The sequence below is a fragment of the Corythoichthys intestinalis genome, chromosome 9, assembly GCF_030265065.1.
Source record: "Corythoichthys intestinalis isolate RoL2023-P3 chromosome 9, ASM3026506v1, whole genome shotgun sequence".
NCBI lineage: Eukaryota > Metazoa > Chordata > Actinopteri > Syngnathiformes > Syngnathidae > Corythoichthys > Corythoichthys intestinalis.
The window spans coordinates 24,289,447-24,317,117 of record NC_080403.1 but is presented as its reverse complement, the minus strand read 5'-3'; the positions used below and the strand labels follow the sequence as shown (position 1 = coordinate 24,317,117).

At 38.9% G+C, this 27,671-nt stretch overlaps 1 protein-coding gene across 2 annotated transcripts in view; it reads right to left on the bottom strand.

Annotated features, from left to right (window-relative positions):
* Positions 1-27,671, bottom strand: part of col2a1b (collagen, type II, alpha 1b) — a 113,277-nt gene that overhangs the window by 5,205 nt on the left and 80,401 nt on the right. For both annotated transcript variants that reach the window (XM_057846087.1, XM_057846088.1), the window contains 19 exons: positions 25,841-25,939; positions 25,396-25,503; positions 25,246-25,299; positions 24,218-24,271; positions 23,006-23,059; positions 22,878-22,931; positions 20,238-20,345; positions 20,101-20,154; positions 19,974-20,027; positions 18,797-18,958; positions 14,585-14,692; positions 11,343-11,450; positions 5,693-5,746; positions 5,488-5,595; positions 5,343-5,396; positions 5,154-5,261; positions 5,017-5,070; positions 4,832-4,939; positions 4,467-4,755 (listed from right to left, as the gene is read on the bottom strand). In XM_057846087.1, the coding sequence (XP_057702070.1) occupies positions 4,467-4,755; positions 4,832-4,939; positions 5,017-5,070; positions 5,154-5,261; positions 5,343-5,396; positions 5,488-5,595; positions 5,693-5,746; positions 11,343-11,450; positions 14,585-14,692; positions 18,797-18,958; positions 19,974-20,027; positions 20,101-20,154; positions 20,238-20,345; positions 22,878-22,931; positions 23,006-23,059; positions 24,218-24,271; positions 25,246-25,299; positions 25,396-25,503; positions 25,841-25,939 (1,792 nt within the window). The remainder of the gene's footprint in view (positions 1-4,466; positions 4,756-4,831; positions 4,940-5,016; positions 5,071-5,153; positions 5,262-5,342; positions 5,397-5,487; positions 5,596-5,692; positions 5,747-11,342; positions 11,451-14,584; positions 14,693-18,796; positions 18,959-19,973; positions 20,028-20,100; positions 20,155-20,237; positions 20,346-22,877; positions 22,932-23,005; positions 23,060-24,217; positions 24,272-25,245; positions 25,300-25,395; positions 25,504-25,840; positions 25,940-27,671) is intronic.

Sequence of the window (27,671 nt, the reverse complement as noted above, 5' to 3'; positions counted from 1 at the left end):
CGACACAATTTCTGTTAAAGTGGCATAGTCCAAGAGGCTAAACTGTCTAAGATTGACGTGGGGGACATGTTGGGAGGCATTTAGTGTAACATTTGTTAATCCGGAGTTGCACACAGTCTGTCTAATCATTAGTACTTTGTGTGTAAAAAATGCTGCGAAATTATTACAGGACACCTCAGATGCCAATTCCTGAGGTATTGATGCTTGTGGGTTTGTCAGTTTGTCAACAACAGAAAATAGTGTGCGAGTATTGTTGGTGTTTCTACTAATGATCTCTGAAAAATATGATTGTCTAGCATTTTTCAGTTCCTGGTTGTATTTGCGAAGACTCTCTTTGTAGATATCATAAAAAACTAGGAGTTTGTTTTTTCGCCATCTGCGTTCTGCTCGTCTACAAACTTGCTTTTGTTTTATAGCTAGTATGGCATTTCTCCAGGGTGACCTCTTCTTTCTTGACAAAGTTTTTGTCTTAATCGGGGCAATAGTGTCCATTACAGTCATCACACCGGAACTGAAACTATTTACAAGTTCTTCCACTGGAGCTATTGTAGGGGTTAATAATGAGGCATAGGCCTGTGTGAATAACGCACATGTGTTATCACTTATATAACGCTTCCTAATAAACTCTGTTTCCCTTTTCAGAGGATGGACAGGGGTGGTCATTTTAAACATAATGCAGTAGTGATCAGACAGAGCAACATCATTCACTGTGACCTCAGAGATGTTAAGACCTTTGGATATTATTAAGTCCAGTATGTGCCCTCTGTTATGTGTTGGAACTGTGACATGCTGAGATAAACCAAATGTATCCAAAATATTTAAAAGCTCTCTAGCACATCCTTCTTCAGGATTATCAACATGAATGTTAAAGTCACCCACTAAAACAACACAATCAAAGTCCATGCACACAGAAGACAGTATTTTGGTAAACTCATCAAAAAACATTGTGTTATACTTCGGTGGTCTGTAAATTGTTACCAAGGCAGCTCTGCAAGGGCTTTTTAGCTGAATGACAATATACTCAAAGGAATCAAACTGACCACATGAAATATTCGTGCATTGAAAACTGTCCCTGATCAGACTGGCAACCCCACCTCCTTTCTTATGGGTTCTTGGCGCACTAAAGAAATTGAAGTTTGCGGGGGTTGCCTCGATCAGAACTGTCGAACTCTTATCTTGATCTAACCAAGTTTCTGTTAGGAACAACATGTCAAGGTTATGTTTGCAGATAAAATCATTAATTAAGAAAGATTTGCCAGCTAAAGATCTAATATTTAGCAGAGCCAATTGGAGATGCCAGACTGGATTCACTGGTGAGCTTTGGGAATGACATACTATGGTTAACAGGTTGGCAGAATTTATTGAACGTTTTTTATTTCTCACCAGTCTAGCCCTTTTTTTGTTGTTTATCACCACTGGGATTGTTGAGCATACATACTGTACTCCATAAGGCCCCGGCTTTTGCTGGGACAGAAAAGTCTTTGTAATGTTGTCACAGCCTGGACCCGGTGCACATCATATTGGTGTCGCAAACATGGTATTGACCAAATACTTATTTTCCACCATGATTTGCAAATAAATCCTTTAAAAAGCAAACAATGCGATTTTCTGTTTTTTTTTTTCCACATTATGTCTCTCATGGTTGAGGTTTACCCATGTTGACAATTACAGGCCCCTCTAATATGTTCAAGTGGGAGAACTTGCACAATTAGTGGTTGACTAAATACTTATTTCCCCCACTATATATATATGTATACACACACACACACACACACAGTTTGATACAACGGAACTGCTACGCTAGCACAATGAGTTTGTTAGGCACAAGTTAGGGCTATAAAAGGTCAGTTTGACAAATTTATATACTGTGTATATATATATATATATATATACACACACACACACATAAAAAAAACAAAAACAAAAAACAATTATGTCAATAATTTGCTATGACAAAACTACTATTCTATGGTAGTACCCTACTAGCCAAGTTTGCTAGGTACAAGATAAGGTTAACCATGAGTTATTTTGTAATTTTTTTATTAAATTTAGTCATTTCGGGCTGTTGCATCAATTGATTAAGACACTCACAGTTCATCAATTTTTCAACAACTTTTACAAGACAAGTAAAAAGTTTAAAAAGAATGGAGAGTTTGCTACGATGAAACTGCTATGCTCTTACCCTGCTAGTGAAGTTTGTTACGCACATGTTAGTTAAAATTTTAAGCTAGGGCAATGGTTTTTAACCTGGGTTCAATCTAAACCCATGGGTTCAGTGAGAAAGTGTCAGGGGTTCGGCAAGTAAGACACGCAGGGCCCCATTTTAATACGCTGACTAAATCTGTACAAACTGACATTTTAGACCAGGTTTTGGACAGGTTTGCCCCCTATTTAGAGTTATTCAATTCGTGTTAAACGTACAGCCCACATAGTGAATCACATGCTTTTATTTTGACACTTGCTGGAGATTTGTGATTTTTTTAAATATATATATATATATTTTTTATGATCGAGTGCATTACTATACTTTGGTCACTTTTGTGTCTGCAGTCACATATGTTCACTCGCCCCCTCCCAGTCAATAGCTGCTAATGAGATAACAAAGAAGTGACCCAAACATGCACCAAAACCAATAGGAAATGACCCAAAATCAACAGGAAATAACCTGGAAATGCCCAAAATGTACATGAATTGATCCAAGAGTATCCCAAAATAACAAAGAAGTGACCTCAAATGAACTGTTTGGCTTCCATTGACAACAATAGACACCCATTTGAATTAAACAGGAAAGCCTGGATGTGAATGCTCATATTCTAGTGCCACAGACTGCGCTAGATGTTCAATAAATTTTGACTGGGAGTGGCAAATCATTTGCATAGTGGATATCTAGTAGCGGCAATGACAGCCAGTGAGTTAACTTGATTGGTCCAAAATACACTGGTCCAGCCCACATGAGCTCTAAATGCGGCCTGCGAAACAAAAGTAGTTTGACACCCTTGCTTTATTCCATTTATTTTAATTGCCAATCCTTTATCTTGTTGTAGCAGAAACTGGTTTGCTCAGTGGAAGGTTGACTCGCATTTGATATAAAAAAGTAAAAGAAACCTATGGGCAGCGTGGACTCAAATTTTGATCCGTTTAAAAAAACATGCTGTCAAAATGTGAAGAAATTTAAACAGGAATTCGTTTAGATATTAGCTCGCTAGCTTAGATATTGGAGATGTCCCGATCGATCGGCGATCGGGTCCGATCACGTCATTTTCAAAGTATCGGAATTGACAAAAAAAATATCGGCCATGCCCTTTTTTAATATATATATATTTTTTAATTAAATCGTTTTCTAATTGTATTTAACGTTACAGACATAATATGTTACACTCTTCCAGAGTCATTGGTTTAGCCTTAAGGTAGGGTTATCAAATTTATCCCGATGACGGCGGTAAATAATTTAAAAAAAAAATGTATCACGTTAAAATATTTAACGCAATTAATGCATGCGCTGCACGACCCACTTACGCATTGTCGCGCTCAATCTGTAATGGCGCAGTTTTACCTAGATAGAGAGATAAAAGACAGCGTAAAATGAGTAGAGAGAATTTTGGCAGCCTTTGGAGCCTTTTTTTAATTGGCTAAAGCCTTACAATCCCTCTCCCTATGATTAGATATATCATGGGAACCAAGGTAGCAATTGATCTTTTTCTTAACACCTTATGTTATTTCCCAACGCAGAGAAGATATATCAATTGGTAGCACTAGACACAGTCATGGTTCCACTTCCCATCATGCATTTGGGCATGGCTACAGTATCATTTACGGAAAGCTCAACAAATACACTAGATGGCAATATTTAGTCACAATATACAAAGTCACAAGTCTTTCTATCCGTGGATCCCTCTCACAGAAAGAATGTTAATAATGTAAATGCCATCTTGAGGATTTATTGTCATAATAAACAAATACAGTACTTATGTACTGTATGTTGAATTTATATATTCGTCCAAGTTTTATTCATTTTTTTCATAATGCATTGCCAAAATGTATATGATCGGGAAAAATTATCGGGAATGATTGGAATTGAATCGGCAGCAAAAAAAAAGCAATCGGATCGAGAAATATCGGGATCGGCAGATACTCAAACTAAAACGATCGGGATCGGATTGGGAGCAAAAAAACATGATCAGAACAACCCTATTAGATATAGCAGTATTAAATTAGAAATCTAATTCCGAAGTCTTTGGTGGATGCACCTGTGAAACTGGTGGGGTTCAATACCTTTAGCAAGGTTAAGAACCACTGAGCTAGGGCTAGCAGTGAAACACGTTGGCCCCAAATTCAGTGATTACTCGATTTCAGCCCCTACCAGTTCAAATGAACTGGACGTCGATCACAGTCAATGCAGCAGTAGTGAGGTCAGCAAATGGGTTCAATCGCTAATAGGTTGTAGAAAGTGTCTCTGCTCCACTTACCGCTCTTCCAGTCGGGATGGCAGAGTTTGAGGTCCCTACAGGTACGAGCAGGGTTCTTCTTGGACCCCTCGGGACTGCGGATGTTCTCAATCTGGTTGTTGAGGGACTTGAGCGTGGCGTCCACCTCGGCGTCGTGCTGACGCAGGTTTCCGGAAGCCTGGTCGGCTCTCATGTACCTGAGAGGGTCGGGAGACTTCTCTGTGTGACCCAGGCCGGCAAAGGCGGACATGTCGATGCCGGGGCCGGGGGGACCGGGAGGTCCGGGGGGGCCGGGGTTTCCGGGAGGGCCCTGACGGACGAAGCAGGGTGTTGAGTATGTCTGCATTTTTTTTGTTAATTGTTTGTTCTTTCGGTCTGGCACTCACTGAAGGACCAGTATCTCCACCACGACCGCGAGGTCCGGGGGGTCCGATGGGTCCAGGCAAACCATTCGTACCCTCCTTTCCACTGGGCCCAATAGGTCCAGGTGGTCCCTGTATTCATAGTTAAACCATTAGCCCTGCTGCTGCCGCAAAGTGGAGCCTGTGTATTCAAATATTTGTTTTCTCACTCTTTGTCCAGAAGGTCCAGCAGGTCCAGTAGCGCCCTGGTCTCCAGCTTGACCCTAAAAAAGACAAACTGTTTACTAAATGCTCTCCTCCTATAAAACAAGTCTAATTTTGAGTAGAGGCCTTCACGGCTGCTCACCGGAGGTCCAGGCAAACCCTGCAGACCGGTGAAACCTCTGTGTCCCTTCTGTCCTCTCTCACCAGACTCTCCACCTTCACCCTTGTCACCACGAGGTCCTTGGGGTCCCTGGGAACAAGTAATCAATTAAAAAACGTGTCAATGATGTAATCATTAAAATGAAATTATTTCTGTCAAGGTGTTACATACGGGCATTCCTCTAGCTCCAGCAGGTCCCGGAGGTCCGGCGGGTCCTTGTGCGCCCTTAGTAAGAAAGACGGGGGGAAAAAAATCACAGTGAGTCGAGTGAAAGTCAGACAGGACCGTCACGTGACTACAAAATGCTAGCACTCACAGCCTCTCCTCGGTTTCCCTGCTTTCCAGTGGGACCAACCGGGCCCGTGGATCCGGGGGCACCTGGGGCACCAGGAGCACCGGCTGGACCGGTGTTTCCGCGGTCACCCTGAAGTAAAAACATACAAAAAAAGAAAAATACAGTTTGAACGAGATTACCAATTCATATTACAACCAACAACCAGAAATGGAATGGAAAGTCTCACCTTGATTCCAGGAGAACCATCTCTACCAGGAGGTCCATCAGATCCAGGGCTGCCCTGTCAAAAGGGAAATACATTCAAACTGTATCTTGAAAACAGGTCATTACCACTTGGTAGCCAAAAATTAAAGCTGGATTTAAAATTCAAGGCTATTTTCATGTATATTTATAATGAGATACTGATTACCCATATAAACAGCCTCATAGCCTTATGGCCTTTAAACAATTCCATGTTGTGTTTTTATTAGTGCTGCAACGATTAATCGATTAACTCGAGTATTCGATTAGAAAAAAATATTCGAATTAAATTTTGTTGCTTTGAATATTCGTTTAATTAAAGTGGCGTTGTAATGGTTTATTTTGAAAGTGTTTGCATTTAGTTTTATTGATTAGTGTGGATACACTGCCCTCTGGTCTGCCTCTTTTGACATGGCTGAATCCAACTGCTCCCTGTTAAGACCAACGCAAGCTAAGTTTTGTTTGAGCTAATGTTTTTTTTAATGCATTCATAATATAGTTTATAGGTATATTTAGCCGTTTTTTTGTGGGAATATGTGTCTGAACCATTTGTTAAGAGCATTGAAAAAAAACCTAGCATTTTATAGCATTTAAGCAAGCGGACTTTTTTATGTATGTAATTGTTCTTTTGTTGTACATAGATCCTCATTTAAAAAAAAAAAATACCGTTTGAGGCTCAGCTCAGGTATTTTAATTTTTCATGTTCCTTATTCAATTACTCGACTATTCGAACTAACTAGTCCATCGATTAATTGACTACTAAAATATTCGATAGCTGCAGCCCTACTTTTTTATTTTCATCAAAAAATACATGTATGGTTAGTCCAGTGATAAACAAAAGTGTGAATTGAAAGTTGAAAATACATTTTAGATAGTTTACATTTAAAAAAAATATATATTGAAAATAATTTATCTTCTGAACTGCTTATCCTCACGAGAGTTGTGGAGGTGCTGGAGCCAAACCCAGCTAACAATAGGCAGGAAGGAAAGGTACAGCTGAACTGTTTGCCAGCAAGTCGTAGAGCACATCGAGACAGACAACCATCCACAGACACATTCACACGTGCGGACAAGTCAGAGTGTTCAATCAGCCTACAATGCATTTTTTGGGATTTCGGAGGAAGCCGGAGTACCCGGAGAGAACATGTAAACCCCACGCAGGGTGACTGGCGTTCTGTCAAATTTTTCACCCTTATAATATTTTGCTCCCAAATCTGTTGTAGCTGAGAAAAAGCCCTGTTTTACATTCAGTTGGACTCCCAATGTTATCCAAAGGTGCTAAATAAACATGATAAACATACATGTGCAACACGAATATGGCGTAAATTAATGCTTAACAACACGGCAAATATGTTAACAGTGAGAGAGCGGCGTGCAGTTATGCTGTGGAGCTAACATGGCAGGATGTGTCTGAGGAGAACTTTTCTACATGTCCGTCCATGATCAATCGTAAGTAAATATTCCTTTCATTAAAGAAAGTTTGTAGTGTTTACTTTGGAACCGCTGCATTCGCAGCCATTTTTAATATTACGTGCATGCGTAGAACTGCAAAGTTGCAATTTCTGATGGGGTACAAAGTATGACAGAACACCGGAGCTGGGATCCAACCAACAATCTTAAAACTTTGAAGCGTACGTGCTAATCACTCTGCCATCACATAGAAAATAAATTAAGAAATAGATTTTTTGCATATGATAATATAAATTTATCTTTGAAAATCAGTAATTTACTGGTAATTTAATTAATTTATTTTTTTTGAAAAAAAAAAAAAAAAACACAAAACCACATTGTGAATTGTGTTAGGTATTTAATGTTTAAATTTCGAAACATTTTTTGATTAATTAATTAAATTAATTTATTGTAATTAAAGAAAAAAGAAAAAATATGTCAGTGTCGTTTTGACTATTTTTTTTGTTAATTTAAAAAAAAGTTTTTTTTTTTTTTGTAAATGTACTTTTGGTGAACTAACATGAACTTTAACAAAGTCAATCCTTTTTAATTAAAAAAAAAGTGACTGTAGCTTTCCATCTACAATATTCTTGTATTTTTATACTACTACCAGTATGGCCCAGCGTTGCTCGGGTTAGTGTAACGTAAACGCAATACAACGGAATCACAAATGACACCGGTAAAGGGGTTAATGCACAAATGCATTTCCATCACTGTCTACAGTATGAATATCCAGCGGAAATGAATTGTTCTTTTTTTTTTTTTTTTTTAATCCAGCATGTTGTTGTGGCGTTCTTAAAACCATAACATATCATCACAGTACGTTTAAATTTGTACACGAAACTGTAAAGTTTGAAAGCCAACTGTAACATTGCAATCTCAAGAGACGCGTCTTTTGCCCCAAAGACGGCGCTGTCGCTTCCACAATCAGGGATTTTCTATGCTAATTTTTGAAGTATCGAAATAATTTTCCACACTAAAAGGAGGCCTACAAAGAGCAAACTCATCTAAGAACACTCCAAGAAACAAAGTACAACTGTGTAAAATGCTGTCAAAATCTGCCCAGCCGTTTCAAAATTTTAAAACAATTTAAACTCCTTTTAAAAGGTATGTAGCGGCAAAGTGGGTGTGAGACATCAATAGAACCGTTATGTGCCAAGATAACAAATATTGATAAAGTTAACAAAAAAATCAATCACATTAATGAGCAATTATCGAAAATAGATCGAAAATGACGAACATTCCCGAAAGTGTTCCAGAAACAGCTGAATGGGGCGGGGACGTCACGACAAGTGATTGACAGTCGAGGCGGAGCCAGGTGCCATTGTTTTTTAACGACGAGAGAGTAGCGTTGGGGTTTGTTTGACGAAAACATCACAAAAATGGTTCAAAACTGCTGTGCTATGTGGTGTACAAATAGTTATTTATCGGAATATAATATCCATGAGTTCCCAAACGCGAAAAAAAAAGCTGGACTACGCAGACAATGGGTAAAGTTCGTCCGTGCAAAGACGGCTAATTTTCTAGAAACAGCCTCCGGCACGCTTTTCTGTGGTGCGCATTTTCCACCTGAAAGCTTCTCGAACTATGGACAAGTGAAATCGGATTTTGCTAAAAGATTGCTGCTCAAAGGAGATGCGGTGCCGACCATACACACGCAGCCACCTAAATGTCCCGAAATATCAAGAAAGAGGACGATGACTAGCAAAGGAGGCTAAGGCTAAGCAAAGGAGGGGAGCAGCCAAGCTCGAAATGGCCAGAGTGAGTACGCTTTTATAATAAAAAAATGTCACGCATTGGATACAGGACTGGACACATGTATAAATTATTGTTCGTAAAATATATAGAACAAGTCCTCTGATCCCATTCATATTTGTGTCTGTTGGCAGAGCAAAAAGCTATGATAGCGCAATAAATGATAATTATTCTATACATTCCTTTATTTTGCAGTCACGGTGTATCAGCTTCACAAAAAGAAATGCAAAACGAATCATTGGTGTTTCCCACACGATCTGCTGCCGATGTTTCATCAGTGTCATTGCTCCCCTCAATGACCGTTTCATTACGCTGCATTGGCGTTCGTTTGGGCTCAAATTGGTAACGTAAAGCACCGATTAAAGCTTCGTAACTCTCCTCGTCACCATTAGATGAACATTCGTTACTTCCTTCTACGTCGGATTCGTCGCTGAAACTAGAAACGAAATTGTCTGCCATCATCGCCGCCATTCAGTATTAAAGCACTGAGCCTTTTTCTTGTTGAAGAAACACCCCTCACTGTCAATTCTGAATTCTCTTTTATTGACAACGAGGGGTGTTTCTTCATGAGGGAACCTGGAATATGTGCAGGACGAACACAATGCATCAGCATAAACAGCTCAAAACACCCCTAATTCTCCCCTCACTAGAAGGAATTATATTGATGCAGACAGGCGCTGCCCCCCTAGTGGCCGGTGGCACTCTCTTCACTTGTCGTGACGTCACGCACACAATCTGCCAGATCTCGGGCGCCGGTCGATTTAGCTAGACAATCCAGCCAAATTTCTCTCATTTTCTTGTGTGTAATTACACGAAGTGGCATGATATGAATACAAAAGGCATGCGTTTATGGATAAATGATGGAATATTAACATTTTCCCAGGGCATGACATACCCTTTAAGCGAATAACTTACTATAAAATTAAGTAAATATATATATATTTGAAATAAAAAAAACAACAACTTGATTCTAATAATCTTAAAAGGGGATTTCATTTTTTGTGAACTTTTTAGTTATGGTGATCAAAAATGACCAAAAACCTGATTCTATCATTCTTAAAGGGATCCACTGATAGAGACTTGTACAGTAGTTCTTAAAAGATAAACGTTATTATGAGTTAAAATAATTTGATAATGAAACCCCTCGATTCTTTCGTTTTTATACAACTTGTAAAATTAGTTTAACTAGCAGATCGCCATTGTTGTTGACGTCACCTGGCGGCGACGTCACATGGTTACGCTGCCGGGCTTCCAGAGTATCACTCTAGCGACATAAATATGAGAGCTGTTCAACCCTTTCAATTTGAACACGAAAGGAACATTAATAAGCATGGCAGCACTGTCGATATTTCACAAAACGAGCAGCAAAAGCAAAATGAACAGCAAAGACGGGATGAGCTGTGACCAGAGCAGGAAAAAAAACTGTTCTGCCAAAATGTGCTACACCGGTGAAACGTCTACAAGACGCGAATTTGACACCCAAAGTACTACCGTGCGCTTTCAGCTTGTTTTGTTTAGATGTATACAGACAGAACATTCTAAAGATGCCTTAAGAAAATACTTAAACGTAGTGATATCAAATAAGGGGGGTTTAAATGTGCTACGTGACTAATGTGGTCAACAGATCGACAATCTGTTTAAAGCTACCACAAGAAAACACTATGGTTAAATGTATGCAAAAAGTATTTTGAGGCAATGAAAAGGTAATAAAAGACTCAATAAAAACACAATTAGTAAGTTTTTTTCTTTTTTGCCAGACAATCTATAAGTGTACACAAAATGAACTCAATACAGCTACAAATAGTAAATACTCGCCGCTTTTAACCGATGAGCGCATGTGTTGGACGTCCCGCCGCGTGGAAGAAATCGCTGTAACCTGGTAGTATTCGTCGAGTGACAGTGACGATCTACGTCATCATCCCGAGCGTCCATAAAACATGGCGTCCTCCGTAGGTCAAAACATGCACTAAATATCATAGATTTTTAAATCAATGGCAATGTTTTATGTGTTTCTAATATCATATTTTTATAAAAGAGAACAATTGTGGCTTATTAGAGCCTTTAAGTCCGAGGTTCTCTTTAATAATTAAAAAAAAAGTAATTAAAAATAACACAGCAACAAAACCATGGATTCTTCCTTTGAAAATTGGTTCTGAAAATATGGCTCCGTTGGTAGAAGCAGTTTCAAAGTAACTAACTGTTCTTTTTTCCTTCACTTGAGACTAAAATAGAATAAAACAATGCATTATTGATAGTGGCAAGAATAAAAGCAGTAGCTACTGCTAACGAGCACTTGTTGACCTCCTCTGAAATGAACACCTGTTGCTCCGCCCTTGAGTACTAGGTTGAGTAGTACATGCTTGTACTGCGCATATGGGAAGTCATTTTAATGGCCTGCGGCCACCCCGCCGCGCACTCGGCCTTTGACTGACCTCTCTGCCGGGCTCTCCCGCAGGTCCGGTGAGCCCGGGCGGTCCGACGGGCCCGGGGGGTCCGCGGTCTCCGCTGCCGCCGGGGGCTCCTTGCTTTCCAGGCTCGCCCTGCGAGAATAGAAAGATGAGGAAGTGAGTCATCAGAGTACGCATGTGTCACGCTGGTAAAAGCTCCTGTGGATGGAGATGAGAGGGCTCTGAGTCAAAAGCGTTTGGAAAATGTCACAGTCGTGACTTACTGTAGATACAAAATGACTATTTCTAGTTTAGCGACTGCAGAAGCAAATGAGGGCAATTTTTATGAAAATGTACTTTTAAAAATGAAAGATAAATTTTACAAGACAGTTTACTAAATCTGCCAGTGGTGAGGAAGTTTCATCTTTTTTTTTTTTTTATACAATTTTATTGGATTCAATTTGAATCAAAAGGGCTTTACGGCCATTTTTGCTGTAAAATAGTAGCCACTTGTGCATAATTTAGAGGTTGAAATTGACATGATTACATGAGTCACATAAAGGTGTTTCATTCTATGAGCTTACTACACGCGCTTCAATTAAAAAGCATTGTAGAAAGTGACTTATTGACCAAATTGCTGAAACAGCCAAGAGACCGACTTGGTTCAGGAAATTTAATCAAAATGATGAAATTGGTATTATTATATTCAATTGATATTGAAAACACCTATTGACAGCAGTGGGCGTCCAATCCATTTTAACTGGGAGGGCCTGGAAGCGATTGATCGCTTCCAGGCCCTCTCAGTTGAAATGATTGGACGTCTATTGCCGTCAATGGCAACCAAAGTGTTAAGATATTGTATGTGAGGTCACAAGAGATAAAAAAAAAAAAAAAAAGGTCTTTCATCTTCTTTTTTGTTTTGTATTTTTTACTATTTCAATTTTGTACTATTGTAATCGAACTACATTTTTACTACTCATGTATATTTTAAATTTGCATTTTTTAAATTAATATTTAAATTACTGATTCGTTCATTCATTTAATTTGGAAACATATATATATATTTTAAAATTCTACAGTAAAGGAAAAAAATATTTCAACACCCTGCTATTTTGCAAGTTCTCCCACTTAGAAATCATGGAGCGGTCTGAAATTTTCATCAGATGTGTATGTCCACTGTGAGAGAGATAATCTAAAAAGAAAAATCCAGAAATCATAATGTATGATTTTTTTTTAACAATTTATTTGTGTGCTACAGCTACAAATAAGTATTTGAACACCTGAGAAAACCAATGTTAATATTTGGTACAGTAGCCTTTGTTAGGAATTACAGAGGTCAAACATTTCCTGTAGTTTTTCACTAAGTTTGCACACGCTGTAGGAGGGATCTTGGTCAACCCATCAGTCAGGTTTCTGGGCTGTCGCTGAGAAACACAGAGTTTGAGCTCCCTTCAAAGGTTTTCAGTTCAAATCAATTCAATTTTATATGTATAGCCCTGGATCACAACAAGGTTGTCTCAAAGGGCTTTGCAGAGGCAATATGATACACAATCAGAAACAGCAAATGAAGCAACAAAGATGAAGAAATAAAGTTCAAGTCCTGGGTATCCCCCATCCTTAGACCCTCCATGTCGGCAAGGAAAAACTCCCAAAACTCCAGAGTCTTGGGTTTAGTTCTGGAGACCGACTGGGCCATGCTAGAACCTAATTATGCTTCTTACGGAGCCACTCCTTTGTTTTCCTGGCTGTGTGCTTCAGGTTATTGTTATGTTGAAGGACCCATCTTCAATGCTCTGACTGAAGGAAGGAGATCGTTCCCCAAAATCTCACAATACAGGGCCCCAGTCATCCTGTCTTTAATACAGTGCACTTGTCCTGTACCATGCGCAGAAAAACACCCCCAAAGCATGATTCCACCACCCCCATGCTTCACAGTGGGGATGGTGTTCTTGATATAGTACTCATCATTCTTTTTCCTCCAAACACGGTTAGTGGAATTATGACCTAAAAGCTCTATTTTACTCTCATCTGAACAGAAAACATGCTCGCATGACTCCTTTGCATCATCCAAATGGTCATAGGCAAACTTAGGACGGGCCTTGACATGTGCTGGTTTAGGCAGGGGAAACTTTCGTGCCGTGCATGATTTCAAACCATGACGTCTTAGTGTATTACCAACAGTAACCTTGGAGACGGTGGTCCCAGCTCTTTTCAAGTCATTGACCAACTTCTGTCGTGTAGTTCTGGGCTGATTCCTCACTATTCCTAGGATCATTGAGACCCGATGAAGTGATATCTTACATTGGGCTCCATTCTGATTGAGATTGACCATCATGTTTAGCTTCTTTCATTTTCTAATGATTGCTCCAACAGCGGAACTTTTTTTCAGCAAGCTGCTTGGCAATTGCTCCGTAGCCCTTTCGAGCCTTGTGGAGGTGAGCAATTTTGTCTCTAGTGTCTTTGGACAGCTCTTTGATATTGACCATGTTACAAATTTGAGTCTTACTGATTGTATGGGGTGGACAGGTGTCTTTATGCTGCTATCGGCCTCAAACAAGTGCATCTGATTCAGGATAATACATGGAGTGGAGGGGGACTTTTAATAGGTGGACTAACAGGTCTTTCAGGGTCAGAATTGTAGCTGATAGACAGGTGTTCAAATACTTATTTGCAGCTGTATCACACAAATAAATTGTTAAATAATCATGCAATGCGATTTCTGGATTTTTGTTTTAGATTATTATTATAATTTCAGACTCTTCCATGATTTATAAGTGGGAGAACTTGCATAATAGCAGGGTGTTCAAATACTTATTTTCTTCACTGTATCATCATTATTTTTGCAGGCAACACTAATACAACAAATAGATGTCATATGACCCAAAACATATTGTTCTGCAGGCCGCAATTGGCCCTGGCCCGCAAGTTTGAGACAACTGTCCTATACGAATGTAATAAGAACATTAAGTTAAAAAAAAAAAAAAAAAAATCCTAATTTATGCATGAAAGGGTTAAATCATGCAACGGAGTACATTAGTTACCTTTTTAAAAAATTGGCTAAATGTTTTATTATTAGTAGAAGATGTAGTCACAGTGCCTATTTTTACAATGGGAAAAAAAAAAGTCAAGCAAATTCGATTCCCTGTCAGATAAATGATACCTTCAACCAGTCACGCCCGACATGACTGCCTGCTGATTACCATGACAACCAATATTACACGGACTGAGAGCTAACGGATGCAGATGCCATCAGATAATGTCATAGGTTCTCTGTTATGTTGACTTACAGAGGGTCCAGGAAGGCCGGGGAAGCCTCTCTCGCCACGCTGTCCGGGCAAACCCACAATACCACGCTGGCCGGCCAAACCTTGAGGACCAGAGGGCCCGAGAGCACCCTGGGTTGAAAGAAATGGAGAAATTGTCAAATCAAAAGCAATAATTCCGTCAGCATGTTCGCCGCAAGCCCTACCAGTCAAAATGGATTGGAAATCTATCATTGTTAATGGCAGCTAACAACACTTTCATGCATAAATTATTAATTATGAGTTGTTGTTTATTTTTTTTAAACCCTTACAGGGCACTCATGTAACTTATTTGTTGCCAGTGACAGTGCTAGATGTCCAATCCAATTTGACTGCTGGGGGGGGGGGGGGGGTGAATGAATTGTTGTCGTCTTTTGTATAGCTGTCCACTGTAGTGACCACTGTCCTTAAAAAGGGTTAAAGTTCACATTACGTGTAGTTCCCACAATACGCAGTTGATGCAAGGGCGTAGGTTTGGTCACAACATTGGTAGGGATTAGAGGTGGGAATCTTTGGGCACCTAACGATTCGATTATGATTACGATTCAGAGGCTCCGATTCGATTATAAATCGATTATTGATGCACCACAAACTGCCCTCCGCTTTTAATTTTTTGTACACTAGTTCCAAAATTGTTCAGAATCCTCTCAGGCTAAACAAACTACTATTTCAGTATCAAGTTAACCGTTAAAAACGGTAAATAAAATACTCAAATCCCCATTCTCTATCAGCAGCTTTAAACTAGATTCAATTAATTTAATGTTGTGAATCAACTGTTAAAGTTGTTGAAATTCCTCCCGTTATTCCATAATTTCCCTTCTGTCTACTTTCGACGTGAAAGTTTTAAAACTGTTTCATCATTTAAAGAAAAATTCAAATCAAGATTTTGCCGATTTGTTTTTTTTTGGGATAAAAAGTAATTAGGTTCGCTACAACAGAGCCTTCTAGAGAAGTCTACTGCTTTAAGATGGCGCCTGTTTACTAGCGTGGGAAAGTCTGTCATTTTGCATCTAGTTCTTGGTATATGATCTAACACGGCCATTGTCTGTCATTTCACATCTAGTTCTAGATATATGTGATATCTACCATAGCCGTATGTCAGGGCCGGCCCAGCCTATACGCAGACTATGCAGCTGCTTAGGGCCCCTGACCACTAGGGGGCCCAGATAGGGGGCAATCTGGCAATTGTTTAATTTATATTCTATTTTGTTGACTACAGTTTGCTTAATTTGACTTTTGTGAGTTTTGATACTTGATTACAAGCTTAAAAAATAAAAGTTCTTCCTTAACTTCTTTCGTTCCTCTTTTAGAAAAAAGTTTGGCGTTATCTACTGTAAGTACTGACAATCATTTGGGGTGAGAAGTTTGAAGAATGCAGTGCAACAAAATCTGATTAATATACAATATATGGACATATAGGTTGGATTGCATGTATGGGTTTCACAGTACACTGTGACGAAATGGTGGGCCAAAAATATGGGCCCCTTGGCATTATTTTGCTTAGGGCCCCCAAATGGCCCTGTCGTATGTTGCCGTATATTTGTAGCAACTAGCAACTGGGCGCTGTTTGTAGCGGCTGAGGGCCGCAGTCAGGTATTGTTTTTTATTTTTTAATCTAGCGGCAAGAGTTGAACATGATATTTACTCGTTGGTCCGTTCCTCATTGCGTCCTGAAGACCGCGCTGACTGTGTTTTATTTCCGCTTTACCTGGTATAATTCATTAATCGGAATTTGGATGTTTGTAAATCGTTCTCGAATCTTCCACGGCTGAATCGCATATAATCTAAGAATCGAAAATTTCGCACGCCTCTAGTAAGGATGATGTGACAGCATAACCTTTATGTACAGTTTTTGCTGGGGAAGGTACAATAATAAGACCAGAAAACAGATTGGGTGAACGGGGGTCAGGGCTACATTTCTCACTAATATATACCTAATTAATTGATCAGCTAAATGATCATTGCAAAATAAATCTGTACTGACTTATACTAGCTGTCATACATATTGGTTCAGGTGATAAACCATTCGATTCAAACCTTTGTTTTGAAAAACTACTACAGAAACATTTTGAAAACTTGCAGAAAAAAATTCTGGATTTTATTAGCAACCTTAAATTGCAATATTTGAACATCATTTATATTAACGTACACAATAAATACAAACTTGTTAATCAGAGCACTCAACATTGTACGTCTAAATAAAGAAATTAAATATAACTGAAAAAACTTCTTAGTCAGGGAATAACAAATTAAAAATGGAGCCTTCCTTCAGGGAAAGCACTACTGTTTTTGTCCACTAACACAGCTTAACTCAACAAAAAATTAAAGCTCCTTTGGGCTGGTTTTAGACCACATAAATAAAATAAAAATGTAAATTGGAGAGAAAGGAGTAAACCTCGATTTACTACATTTATCAAAGTTTAATTAATGTTGGAAACACATACAGGAAGACCAAGCAGCTTCTATTCAGGTTTTGCAGGTTAGCAAATTCACACAGTTTAATGTTATGCTAACTCGCAAAATTACTGGTTTGTTCCCCACCTCCACCACACTGACGTCTTTCTACATTATTTACAGTGGCTGCTGCAGAACCTGCCGCTGCTGCTGGCCAAATATAACTTCTAATATCCCTCTTCTTCGAAGGGGTGGAGGAGGTGTCATGTTGTCGACATGTTGTATTTCTGTCGCCGCTATGAGTGAGTTGGTGTGTGGGGGGTGTCAAGTCATCAGCCAATCAAACGTGTGTTTGAGGGAAAAATGGACTGGCACATTCAGCAAGTGTAAAGGGATAAATGTAAGTTTGTACATAATGAAAAATTCAAGTCAATTCTATCCTCACAACATCTGGAAAGACAATTTAAATGACCCATGTAACTGAAGTCATTATAAAATGCAAATAAGGTTGCTTAAAAGTTGGTGGGGACAATTTGAGCGTCCTGACAAGTTGGTAGTGTTATGTCCCTATCGTCCCTATGCAAACCTACGCCCTTGAGTTGATGGTACATTTTGTTCTTCTGACAATATCTATTTACAGTATATAGTAGAAAACGCAATTTTTGGAGGAATTGTGTAAACTCACTTCAGTCACTTCTTGTTGATTTTGAGGCAAATCCAGGTAACTTCATGTTGATTTGGGGCCATTTTCTGTTGATTTTCAGCATTTACAGATCACTTCCTGTTAATTTTGGTGCATTACCAGGTCACTTCCTGTTGATATGGAGCATTTCCAAATATTTTTTGGTCAAAAATGATGACCTTGTGATTCTGAGGGTCAATGAAAGCAATGGATATTGATTTTGTGGGTCCAGGTTTAATGTCAATGGGACATTTGTTTGTGGGTTGGAGTTCAATATGAATGGGGGTCAATGGGGAGTTTTTGTGGGTCCAACAACGTTGATCAAGGAGTCCAATTATTTCATAAAGTCCAATATGTGACTTTATGATACAATTTCCCCCAAAATTACCTCTTGTGGCGCGAGTTAAAACAGTTTGAAGTTTGAGAGGTTGAAATCGGCAAAAAAACATTTTTTTGTGGGTCCCTCGTTCTTCTGACAATATCTTTCTATATATAATACATAGCAGTCATTCAATAGTTTAATATTGTTGGCCTGGTGGTTAGAATTGCACTCCACCAATTCTGCCTAGTAACAAGAGACTGTGCAAAAGTACAGTATGCCCCGGGAAAATTAATGCAAAAATATGAAAGAAAGTTAAATCATTTCTCATTTCTCTTTCCATACCATCTGATAGTCTGTCTGATGCCTTCAACATCAGTGCCTGATCACCTTTACGAAATAAATTGGCCATCTATGCAGTGACTCCTCCCACAGCACGCACTTGGGTGTGTTGGAGCTGACAAAACTCGGGTGCGTTAAAGATGACGATAACGTACATCTAGATAGCAGAGGCTCATTATGTTGCGTATGTAATTATTTGTCAGACATTATTTTCTGGACAGGCCTTGTCATCTGCGATTGTCTGTATGTCAGGTAGACAGACGCCTAGGGCCCAGTCATCAATCTGTCAGTAAGATGGCGCCGCTCTCCTCTGCACTACCCTGCCATTATGCTCAATGACAGCTCGCTGTATTAATGGATGGAATTGTCTCTTTGCGGGCTGACAGCACTGTTTTCAACTTGAAATATACTTTTCAGAGATATCCCTCCTAACTTCACTGTCAAAAGATGGTGCACTCACAGGAGGACCATCCTCTCCAGCGTCTCCCTTCTCTCCAGGAGCCCCAGCAGGACCACGGAGCCCAGCGTCGCCCTGTCTGCCTGGGGGGCCACCGTCTCCCCTCACGCCCTTGGGGCCGTCTTTGCCAGATGGACCTGCGGGACCGGCGGGTCCAGGATTGCCCTAGGAAGCATCCAATAACATGATGAGTATCCATGAACTCTAGTTCCATTAGTTTGAGCATTAATATGAAAATATTTACGATGGAGTTTGTCATTCCTTTAATTATGTCCCAAGATAATTGAAGCATATCATTGTTGACTCAAGAGGAGACAGGAGTTTAATTTTTGTAACTAAACTAATGAATGAATAATAACACATATGATTGTTGAACACTGTAACCAGAACCAAGAAATAGTTTAATATTACAAGATAGAAAACATATTAAAAAATTATTAACATTCGTAAAATCACAATATTTTATTCAAAGTAAGATGTTTGCAAGGTAATTTTGTCAAAAAAAAAAAGACTATATGATAAGTATATAGTTTCTTAGTGTATTTAAAATGTTTTATTTTCCCCTCTGAAATAAAACACAATGTACTCACAATTTCATCAAATCCTATTATAAGAATATATTTTAATTTCCAATTGTTTTAAATTTAATTTTTGTGTCATTTAATCTAAAAACAATGGCGTCAGTGTTGGACAAAGCAAAGCATGTATCTCGAGTTTTTTTTTTTTTTTTTTTTAATCAATCACAATTGTGTTTTCCCTTTAATTTGGACCAAAAAAACTGGTATACATCACTATTTTTTTGTATGTGTAAAGAAAGCATACTCAAATTTGAATGTATTTAAAAAAAAAAAAAAAAAAACAAGATAATAAACAACATGCTTTGTAAATAATAATGTTTAATAGAAATGAGCAACAGAATCAACATTTATTGAGGATTCCAAATTCCTTGTAAGGAAATACATTATTTTCGATAAAAGAAAAGTATGTATCTCTAGCTTTCTCAACAACTGACTGCATTTTTCTAGTGCAAAAAAGAATTTTAAAATATTTTTTTTAACAATTACGAAAATGTAAAATTCTGTTCAATAGCTTTTATGTAACTAATAAATATTTTGGTGCAGCTTGTTTGGTCAGTACCGTAAATTAAAACAGACAAGACAAATCTGTATAGGTAACTTACATTGGGACCAGGGGGTCCGACTCGGCCGGCGGCTCCAGGGAAACCGGTGGCACCCTGAAAGACAGAGAGGAGATAACAACTCAATAGAAGTAATGGCAACGCCGTTGGGTGTCTTTGGGTCGCTTACGGAAGGTCCCTGAGCACCACGTGCGCCTTTGGGTCCAGAAACACCAGTTGGGCCCTGGAAAACAAACAGACAATACGATATACCTTAATGGGAGGATAATGCCCAGGTAAAATGCCAATTTCTGCCAGGTCACTCACAGCGGGGCCAGGGGCACCGGATGGTCCTTGTGGGCCGGGGGCACCGGCGTCACCCTTCTGGCCAGACTCTCCCATCTCTCCCTTAAGTCCAGGTTGTCCATCAGAGCCCTAATGGAAAGACATGGACACTTTTGACTTGAGTCATCTTGATGATTTAATGTTAGCTTGTGGTGGCTAATTGATGTGCTAGTGCTATTAATCAGCATTAGCATGTACTTAAAAAATGTATATAATATATGGCGTGGTGAAAACTGGAGGAGAGGTTATATAGCCTACATTTTTGTTTTGTAGGATGGTGAAATCCCTCCAAAATGGCAAAGTTATACAAAAGCTGTCATTTTTTCTAAAAGACAAAATGTGTTCCATTTAAAAAGGCCTTTTTGCAGTCCTTGATATTAACATTTCAATTTGACCATCAAATTATAAGGTTGTCTTGTGAAAATGAAAAAGTATGTACTGTCTGTGTATAGTTCATGTCCAATCGCTGTCAATGACTGTGAATGATCTAAGCGCTAAGGAAGCCAGTAAAAAGAGATAAAAAAAAGGGAGTTATGCGCTGCCTCTTTCGTATTCCAGTTAAGAGACCAGCAGCAGCATTTGGAGCCAACTGGAGACCTTTCAGCTACAAGTGGCTGAATTCCTCTCACCGAAAAAACTGCAAATCATTAGAGGGAAGTAGAGTAGCCAAAAATAATACTCAAGTACAGAGATCCCTCGCTACGTTGCGCTTCAGACTTTGTGCCCTCAGTCCATTGTGTTTTTTTTTCAATTTGGGAAAAAATAAAATAAAATACAGATGAGCTGTCCCAAGCCGAACACGTAGTCTCACTCTCCCTTCCTACCTCTCCCTGCTCTTTGTTGGTCAGGCAGAGGTTGCACTGGAGTTGGTTATTAAGGTAAACAATTATTTACAGACGTTTAATGTTTGAAGTTCAACTCTCTGGCAAGATCAAAGCGGTGTATGCGTCAATGATTGTTTAACTTGTTAAACAGTTGCTGCGTCAACTCATTGTGTGTAAGTGAGCAGCTGAGCGGATTTGAGTGGACTCAATCAATGAAGCATTTAATAAAGCCAAGCATTTTTTTGCTTTATTCTTGTTTAAAAATAATTTGGTGGGACAGTAATAAGTTTACAACTTATCATCATAATTTTTGCATTTGAAGTGCTTAAAAAACATTTATTAAAAAAAAGAAAATATATATATATGTATGGCGGCAAACACAGACAAGACTGAAAAAGCAGTTTCTGCTCTTGCACTCCTCTTTAAAAGAAACTGCTGTATTTTAAGCCAAAAGAAAACTGTTGTGTTTGATAGAACAATATGTCTATATGCTGCCATAGCAGAATTATGGCGCATTAAGCCCCCAAACTATTTTTAATTTGTCCATTTTACCCTAAAAACCCCCGTTTACAGACGTCGCTTTTGTTTTAACCCAGCCATAAAACGAAGGTAATTAATTATATTTATTATTCAAAATGTCTGTCATTTTTAGCTTAGAAATTCTAGAATCATTAATTAATTTTTAATATTTCGTTAAAAAAAAAAAAAACGACTTAAAAAAATTATTCACTCGCATGTTTTAAACAAATGACGTCACAATGAAAATAATGGTGTCTGTAAAAAAGTCACGGATATCTACCTCATAACTATCGCTTAATTGTATTTTTTTTTGTTACTGTCGCAGTTTCTCCGATATGTTAGATGATAAATAATTGATCCAAACACAAAAATATTGAAAATTTTTTAAAAGAGTAAATATATGAAAAAGAAAATCTCGACCACCGCTTGATGTCTGCGATTTCTGCATCGTGACCCTTGTTATATGACCATGTTTCACCCATAAAATTAAAAAAAAAAAACTGCGGTTTTTCACTTTTCACAGCGGGTATTAGTCCCCATTAACCGCAAAAAACGAGGGATCACTTTAATGAGTTTAACGAACTGCTTCCAAACGTCTGATTTAAAAAAAAAATTTAAGTAATGGTATATACTGTTCTACACAAGCCATCTGTTATTTTATACTGTACTATAACCTATTACAGGTACTGTGATTATAGTTGCGACGTTTCATTGGTGAAACTGGCAGAGCCAAGTTTCTCTGTCAAAAATAAAGTAAAATGTAGAGTAGAGGGGAAAAATGTAACGGTCCTAGAGCATTTCTTCTTCAAAAATCTCACGTAAAAGAAATAAAAAAGTATGCTGTGGTTAAACTATTTCTAGAAGTACATTTTTCTCAAAGAGTTACTCAAGTAAATGTAACGGAGTAAATGTATCGCGTTACTACCCACTTCTGCATATCATATTTACACAGAAAATTACGTTTACATTTTTTTCTGTTTCTAACAATTAGACAGAAACAAGTGGGGATAGTTAAAAGATTGCCAAGGGTTTAAGAACAGAATATGCAAGCCTCCAATTAAGGGTGGCTCATTAACAAGTAAAGGTGACAACAGGAATAAAGACCTGTTTTTGTTGCATCTCTATTTTCAGTGTGTGGGGTGTTAAACTGAGACAGCTATGAAAGGAAGAGGAATTGAAATCACAAGAACGACAGCGTGCGTCATCCTGTTGCATACCATACTGTTATAAACGCCATAATTAGCTGTGCTAACATCACGCCGGTCTAGGTGTTACTTACAGGGGGTCCAGCAAATCCAACTGGCCCAGGAGGCCCAGTCTCGCCTCGATCACCCTGTAGGAGGACACAATAGCTGTGATGGGAAATTGCAATTATTGAGCAGGCTTAGTAGGAAGGAAAAAACCTACAGGAGCGCCGCGGGTACCAGGAGCACCAGAAGGACCAGCTGGACCAGATTCACCCTTTAAAAGAACACAATAGAATTACACCTATATATGTTTCAAAATGAAATATTATAGCTCCTTTCACAAACATATCCCGGTAAATTCCGGTGTAAGGTCTAAATTCCCGTGTAAGGTGACGAGGGATTTACTTGTGTCATTGCTTTTATGCATGTAGAGATATCCCGGCAATGACGCAGGTTGGACACTTTCACAGGCTTGTCCCGTGTTGCCCGCTGGCGCTGTGTGGGGAGGGCTGCTGGCGCGAATTTACAACCCGGAATTAAGTCATTTTTGGTGGGCATCGGCTGTCACAATGTTAGTCAAAATGTGTTTTTTTTAAAGAACTATTTGTGGGAGCGTTCCCGACGTTGTAACTGCAGCCAATTCAAGCTCATCAAGACTGTATTTAAGCCCAGGCGATCCAAGAGAAGGGTGCCGAGATATTAACTTGCTGGGCGCCATTTGACACCTCTGCCGCCCTTGTTTTGAAATCCCCTATGTTGTGCTGGTATTTGAGTGTATTTGTTTTGTTGTGTTATCGGCTCTCTGCCTACCGCTTAGGTAAATATTATTGATCCCCGTGGACCTACTCTCACAGACTCATTGTGTTATTCCCCCTTTTCCAAGATTGCATTTATTTTTTTTTCTATTTAACAAACCCTTGAACACTTCCCTCCGTTGTTTTCTGCTTTGAGGTACAACATTGTTTTCACAGTTGCGAACCCTAACATCGGCAACAAAATAAACCACACATTTCCAAAGATGGACGATGGACTCTCTTCCTCGGCTCTACGATCCAGTAGCAATTTCATTTCGTTATGTTTTCAGTTTAATTTAGCTATTTCCAACTTGCTATGTTGATGAAGGCGATATTTGTTTGTCGCTTTTCGTCTTACTGTGAATAAAGAGGAAGTCACGATGGGCCCACCGGAATATTTACGTCCTCAGCTGTTGTGCTGTGACCCGGTAATTTAACGCTTGCTTTCACATACGCCTCGTCCCGGGACTTTCCCGAGCATTACACTAAGATGCGACCTGTGAAATGTCCGCGTAATTTCATGTCAGTCGACCAGGGAAATTGCTTTCACATACAAGGGATGCCCGTTTAAATCCCTGAATTTTCACGGTGTTTCGGTGTGTGTGAAAGGGGCTTATGTGTGGAAAAATGAACCTTACTTTTTCTCCATTGGGACCACCAGGACCAGGAGGGCCGATGGGACCAGTAAGACCCTAAAAAAGTCAAAGAAATATATAGTCATGTTCATTCAAGTAGTATTTAAGTTGTTATTGATGAAGAAAAATGTAAAAAAAAAAAAAAAAAGGAGAAAGTTATGGATATATTTTTCTATTCCTGGTAAAAATTTATTGATTGAAAGTTGACAGAGTGAGTTCATTTAAGAAACACTAAATTTGGTAAGCATCTCTGTCATGGGAAAATTCAACAACAACAACTAAAAAAAAATCCACCCAAAAAGACACAGAAAGTTGGCCATTTTGCTTTGAAGGCCAAATGTTGGGGGTCACTGGATAATTTTGAGGTCCTTTAAAGAGAAACTTGACCGACAAATTTCGTCTGCTTGCTGCCAAATTTGAACTACATACACTTGACAGTGTGGTTTGGTTGGGTATCATTTGGGTTTTATCTGATACCGGTTACTTAGAAAACGGCTCCAGTGCTTCAACAGTTCTTGAACCAATAACCCCCACACCCAAACAAACAAACAAACAAACAAACAAACAAACAAACAAACAAACAAACAAACAAACAAACAAACAAACAAACAAACAAACAAACAAACAAACAAACAAACAAACAAACAAACAAACAAACAAACAAAAAACGCACATAAACTTATTCAAAAAACATCATTCTTTAATTAATTCAACAAAATTGAATACAATTTAAAATAAAACTTTCAAAATTATAAACACCACTAACACAATCTTAATAAACAAATCAATATAAAATCAAATTTAGAATTACAGCATTTTAAATTGCAAACAATGGATCACAAAGAAAACCTTCTCTAGGAATTTTGTCTGAATTCTACCAAGTTTGAACCATAAATAGCAGGCCAACAGTTGATGCCAAATTGCTAAAAGTTTTAGTTTCATTCAGAGTTCAATTATTTGTAGTAACACTCCACAAGTGTACCAAGCAGCTTGTTGCAGCCTTATACTTTCATCGACAACTCTATACTCACCCTTCCGCCGTCTTTTCCTGGAGCACCTTCAGGTCCTTTTTCTCCAATGTCACCCTATCAAGGTTGAAAAACAAAACAAAACTTGTTTTTAAAAGAACAATATTGTGTGTGTTTGAGTGCGCAGACAAAGTCAAAATCCAACATCCTTACTCTGTCTCCTTTGGGTCCTGGAATACCTGAGCCGCCTCTCTCTCCGGGCATACCCTGCAGACCAGGAGGTCCCTGAGCTCCAGCACCTCCAGCAGGTCCAATGGCACCCTACATAGTGAGATGAAATGGTAGACATAATGAACTAAGCTCATAGCTGCAACAGCACACCATCTCTGCTTCAACAACGTTGCTACAATGAAGTGTCTTAATTGTGCCTGGAGCAGAACTGGTAACACACAATGGATTGCACCTGTACGAAGTCAATTTGTACTTAAATAATGATTGTTTGACGGTGAGTGTTGCGAAGCCTTATCACACGGATTCTCTAATAACATTTCCCCTCCAGGGAAAGCAGCAAAACAGGAGAGCAGCAGGAAGCTATTGATTTTGGATGTCATAAATGGAGCGGTGAGGTGTGTTGCATTGATGACTCATAATGACTCACCTTGGGGCCGTCAGTTCCAGGAGTTCCGGGCAGGCCGCGGGGTCCCTGCAGACCCTGAGGGCCGGCGGCTCCTCTCTCTCCGGGGAAGCCGCGCTCTCCCTGCACATCAACACAATTCAGTTAGTTCATGCAGTTTTTTTCTCAGTGTGCTACTTGGATTTAATTTTCAAACTGCGTTTATATTTTTTATGACTTTAGCTTTTTATGAATCCACTACAGTGGCCTACTTATTAAGACTACATGTGTTACAGTTTTTCTCGATTGCTTTGGTACGTTTTTCAGATCAGAATTGAAATTCTCAAAACTACTTGTTCAATCCTCACAACATGTCGCACAAGTAGCAAAACAACATGGATTACATTCAAAAGCCAGTTTTTTTGCATAAAATACTAATAGTCTATCACTCAAAATTAAATTTCTGTGTCAATGAACATGTCAGTGCTGTCAGAATGACAAGTCCTTGTTTCATGTGTGCAGACAAGACAGTCAAATTGCTTTGTCTTGGTCTCAATATAACGGTTACTCTGGTGGAAGGCTATGATGCTGAAGGTGGTTTATATAAGTTTTGATGAAAACTGTGAGTTACACCTTTGTGTGTGGGAGATTGATTGCAAGGGACTGAACAAGATTCAGCTGACACTTTTACTGTTTTTACACTGTCTTGACAGATCATGTTATTGCGATACAGAAAGTAAAAGACAGCACTGAGTATCACAAAGAAAAAACAAAACAAAAGCAAAATTAGAAATGTGAATATAAGTTAATCGGCACAAGTAAACTTGGAGTGCTACATGTTGGGATTTTTTTCCATATTCTTTCTTCACATCTTGACATTCCTCCCTGTTGGGCCACACATGTTCTACGTCACAATGGATTTCTTTTGCTATACAGCGTGGAGAATATTCTTGAATGCCTTATCCAGCCTCTGCAGGCATCTGCTGTGATGTCACTGCATGCTGCATTCATGGCATCCAGAAGAGTCATCTGAACATGAGGCTGGCGATCATACTCTTGCACTCTGCGTGTGGAGAAAAATTCTTCGATTGGGTTGAGGAATGAGGAGTATGGTGGGAAGAACTCCATTACCATTCTGTTGTGGGTTGCAAACCATTCCCTGATTATGTTGGAGTGGCGGAAACCCACATTGTCCCAAACTATCACAAATTTTAGCAGGTTAAAATAAGTTATGTAAAATAAGTAACGAAAATGCTTAGAAATAAGCACACACATGTTGACATACTCTGACAACATGTTCATCCATTTTGCATGTAAAGACTAATGCAATGAAGTAATGACTAAATGTTGTGGGTGGTGAGACTATTCAATAGAGACCCATGATCATCCATTTTGAGCATCATGACAGATGCAACTGATGATGTAGGAAACAGCAGAGAATTGTACAAAAACATTTGCATGGATGCACAAAAAAATCTGCAACTTGCTCAAAGAAATGAGAAACTGCTTTTTTTAATGTGCACTAGTGATACAACGTTGTGAGGAGGGAACAAGAAGTTTTGAGAATTTAAATTCTGATCTGAGAAACCAAAGCAATTGAGAAAAACTGTAATTAAATGTTCATTATTTGCCAAACCAATGTTTATTACCTACACCAGTCGGTGAAACCTACAGTAGGTGGTTATGGATTCGGTTCTGTAGGTCTGTCTGTCCATGTGTTTGTGATCACGATAACTCAAGAACGAATAAACAAAGTATTTATGTAAACTTGCGGGATATGTTTGTAATATGAAATTGAATAAGTGACTAAATTTGGGGGTAATGAGGTCAATAGTCAGAGAGGTCAGAAAAAGAATTTCGCGATAACTTGTTTCCT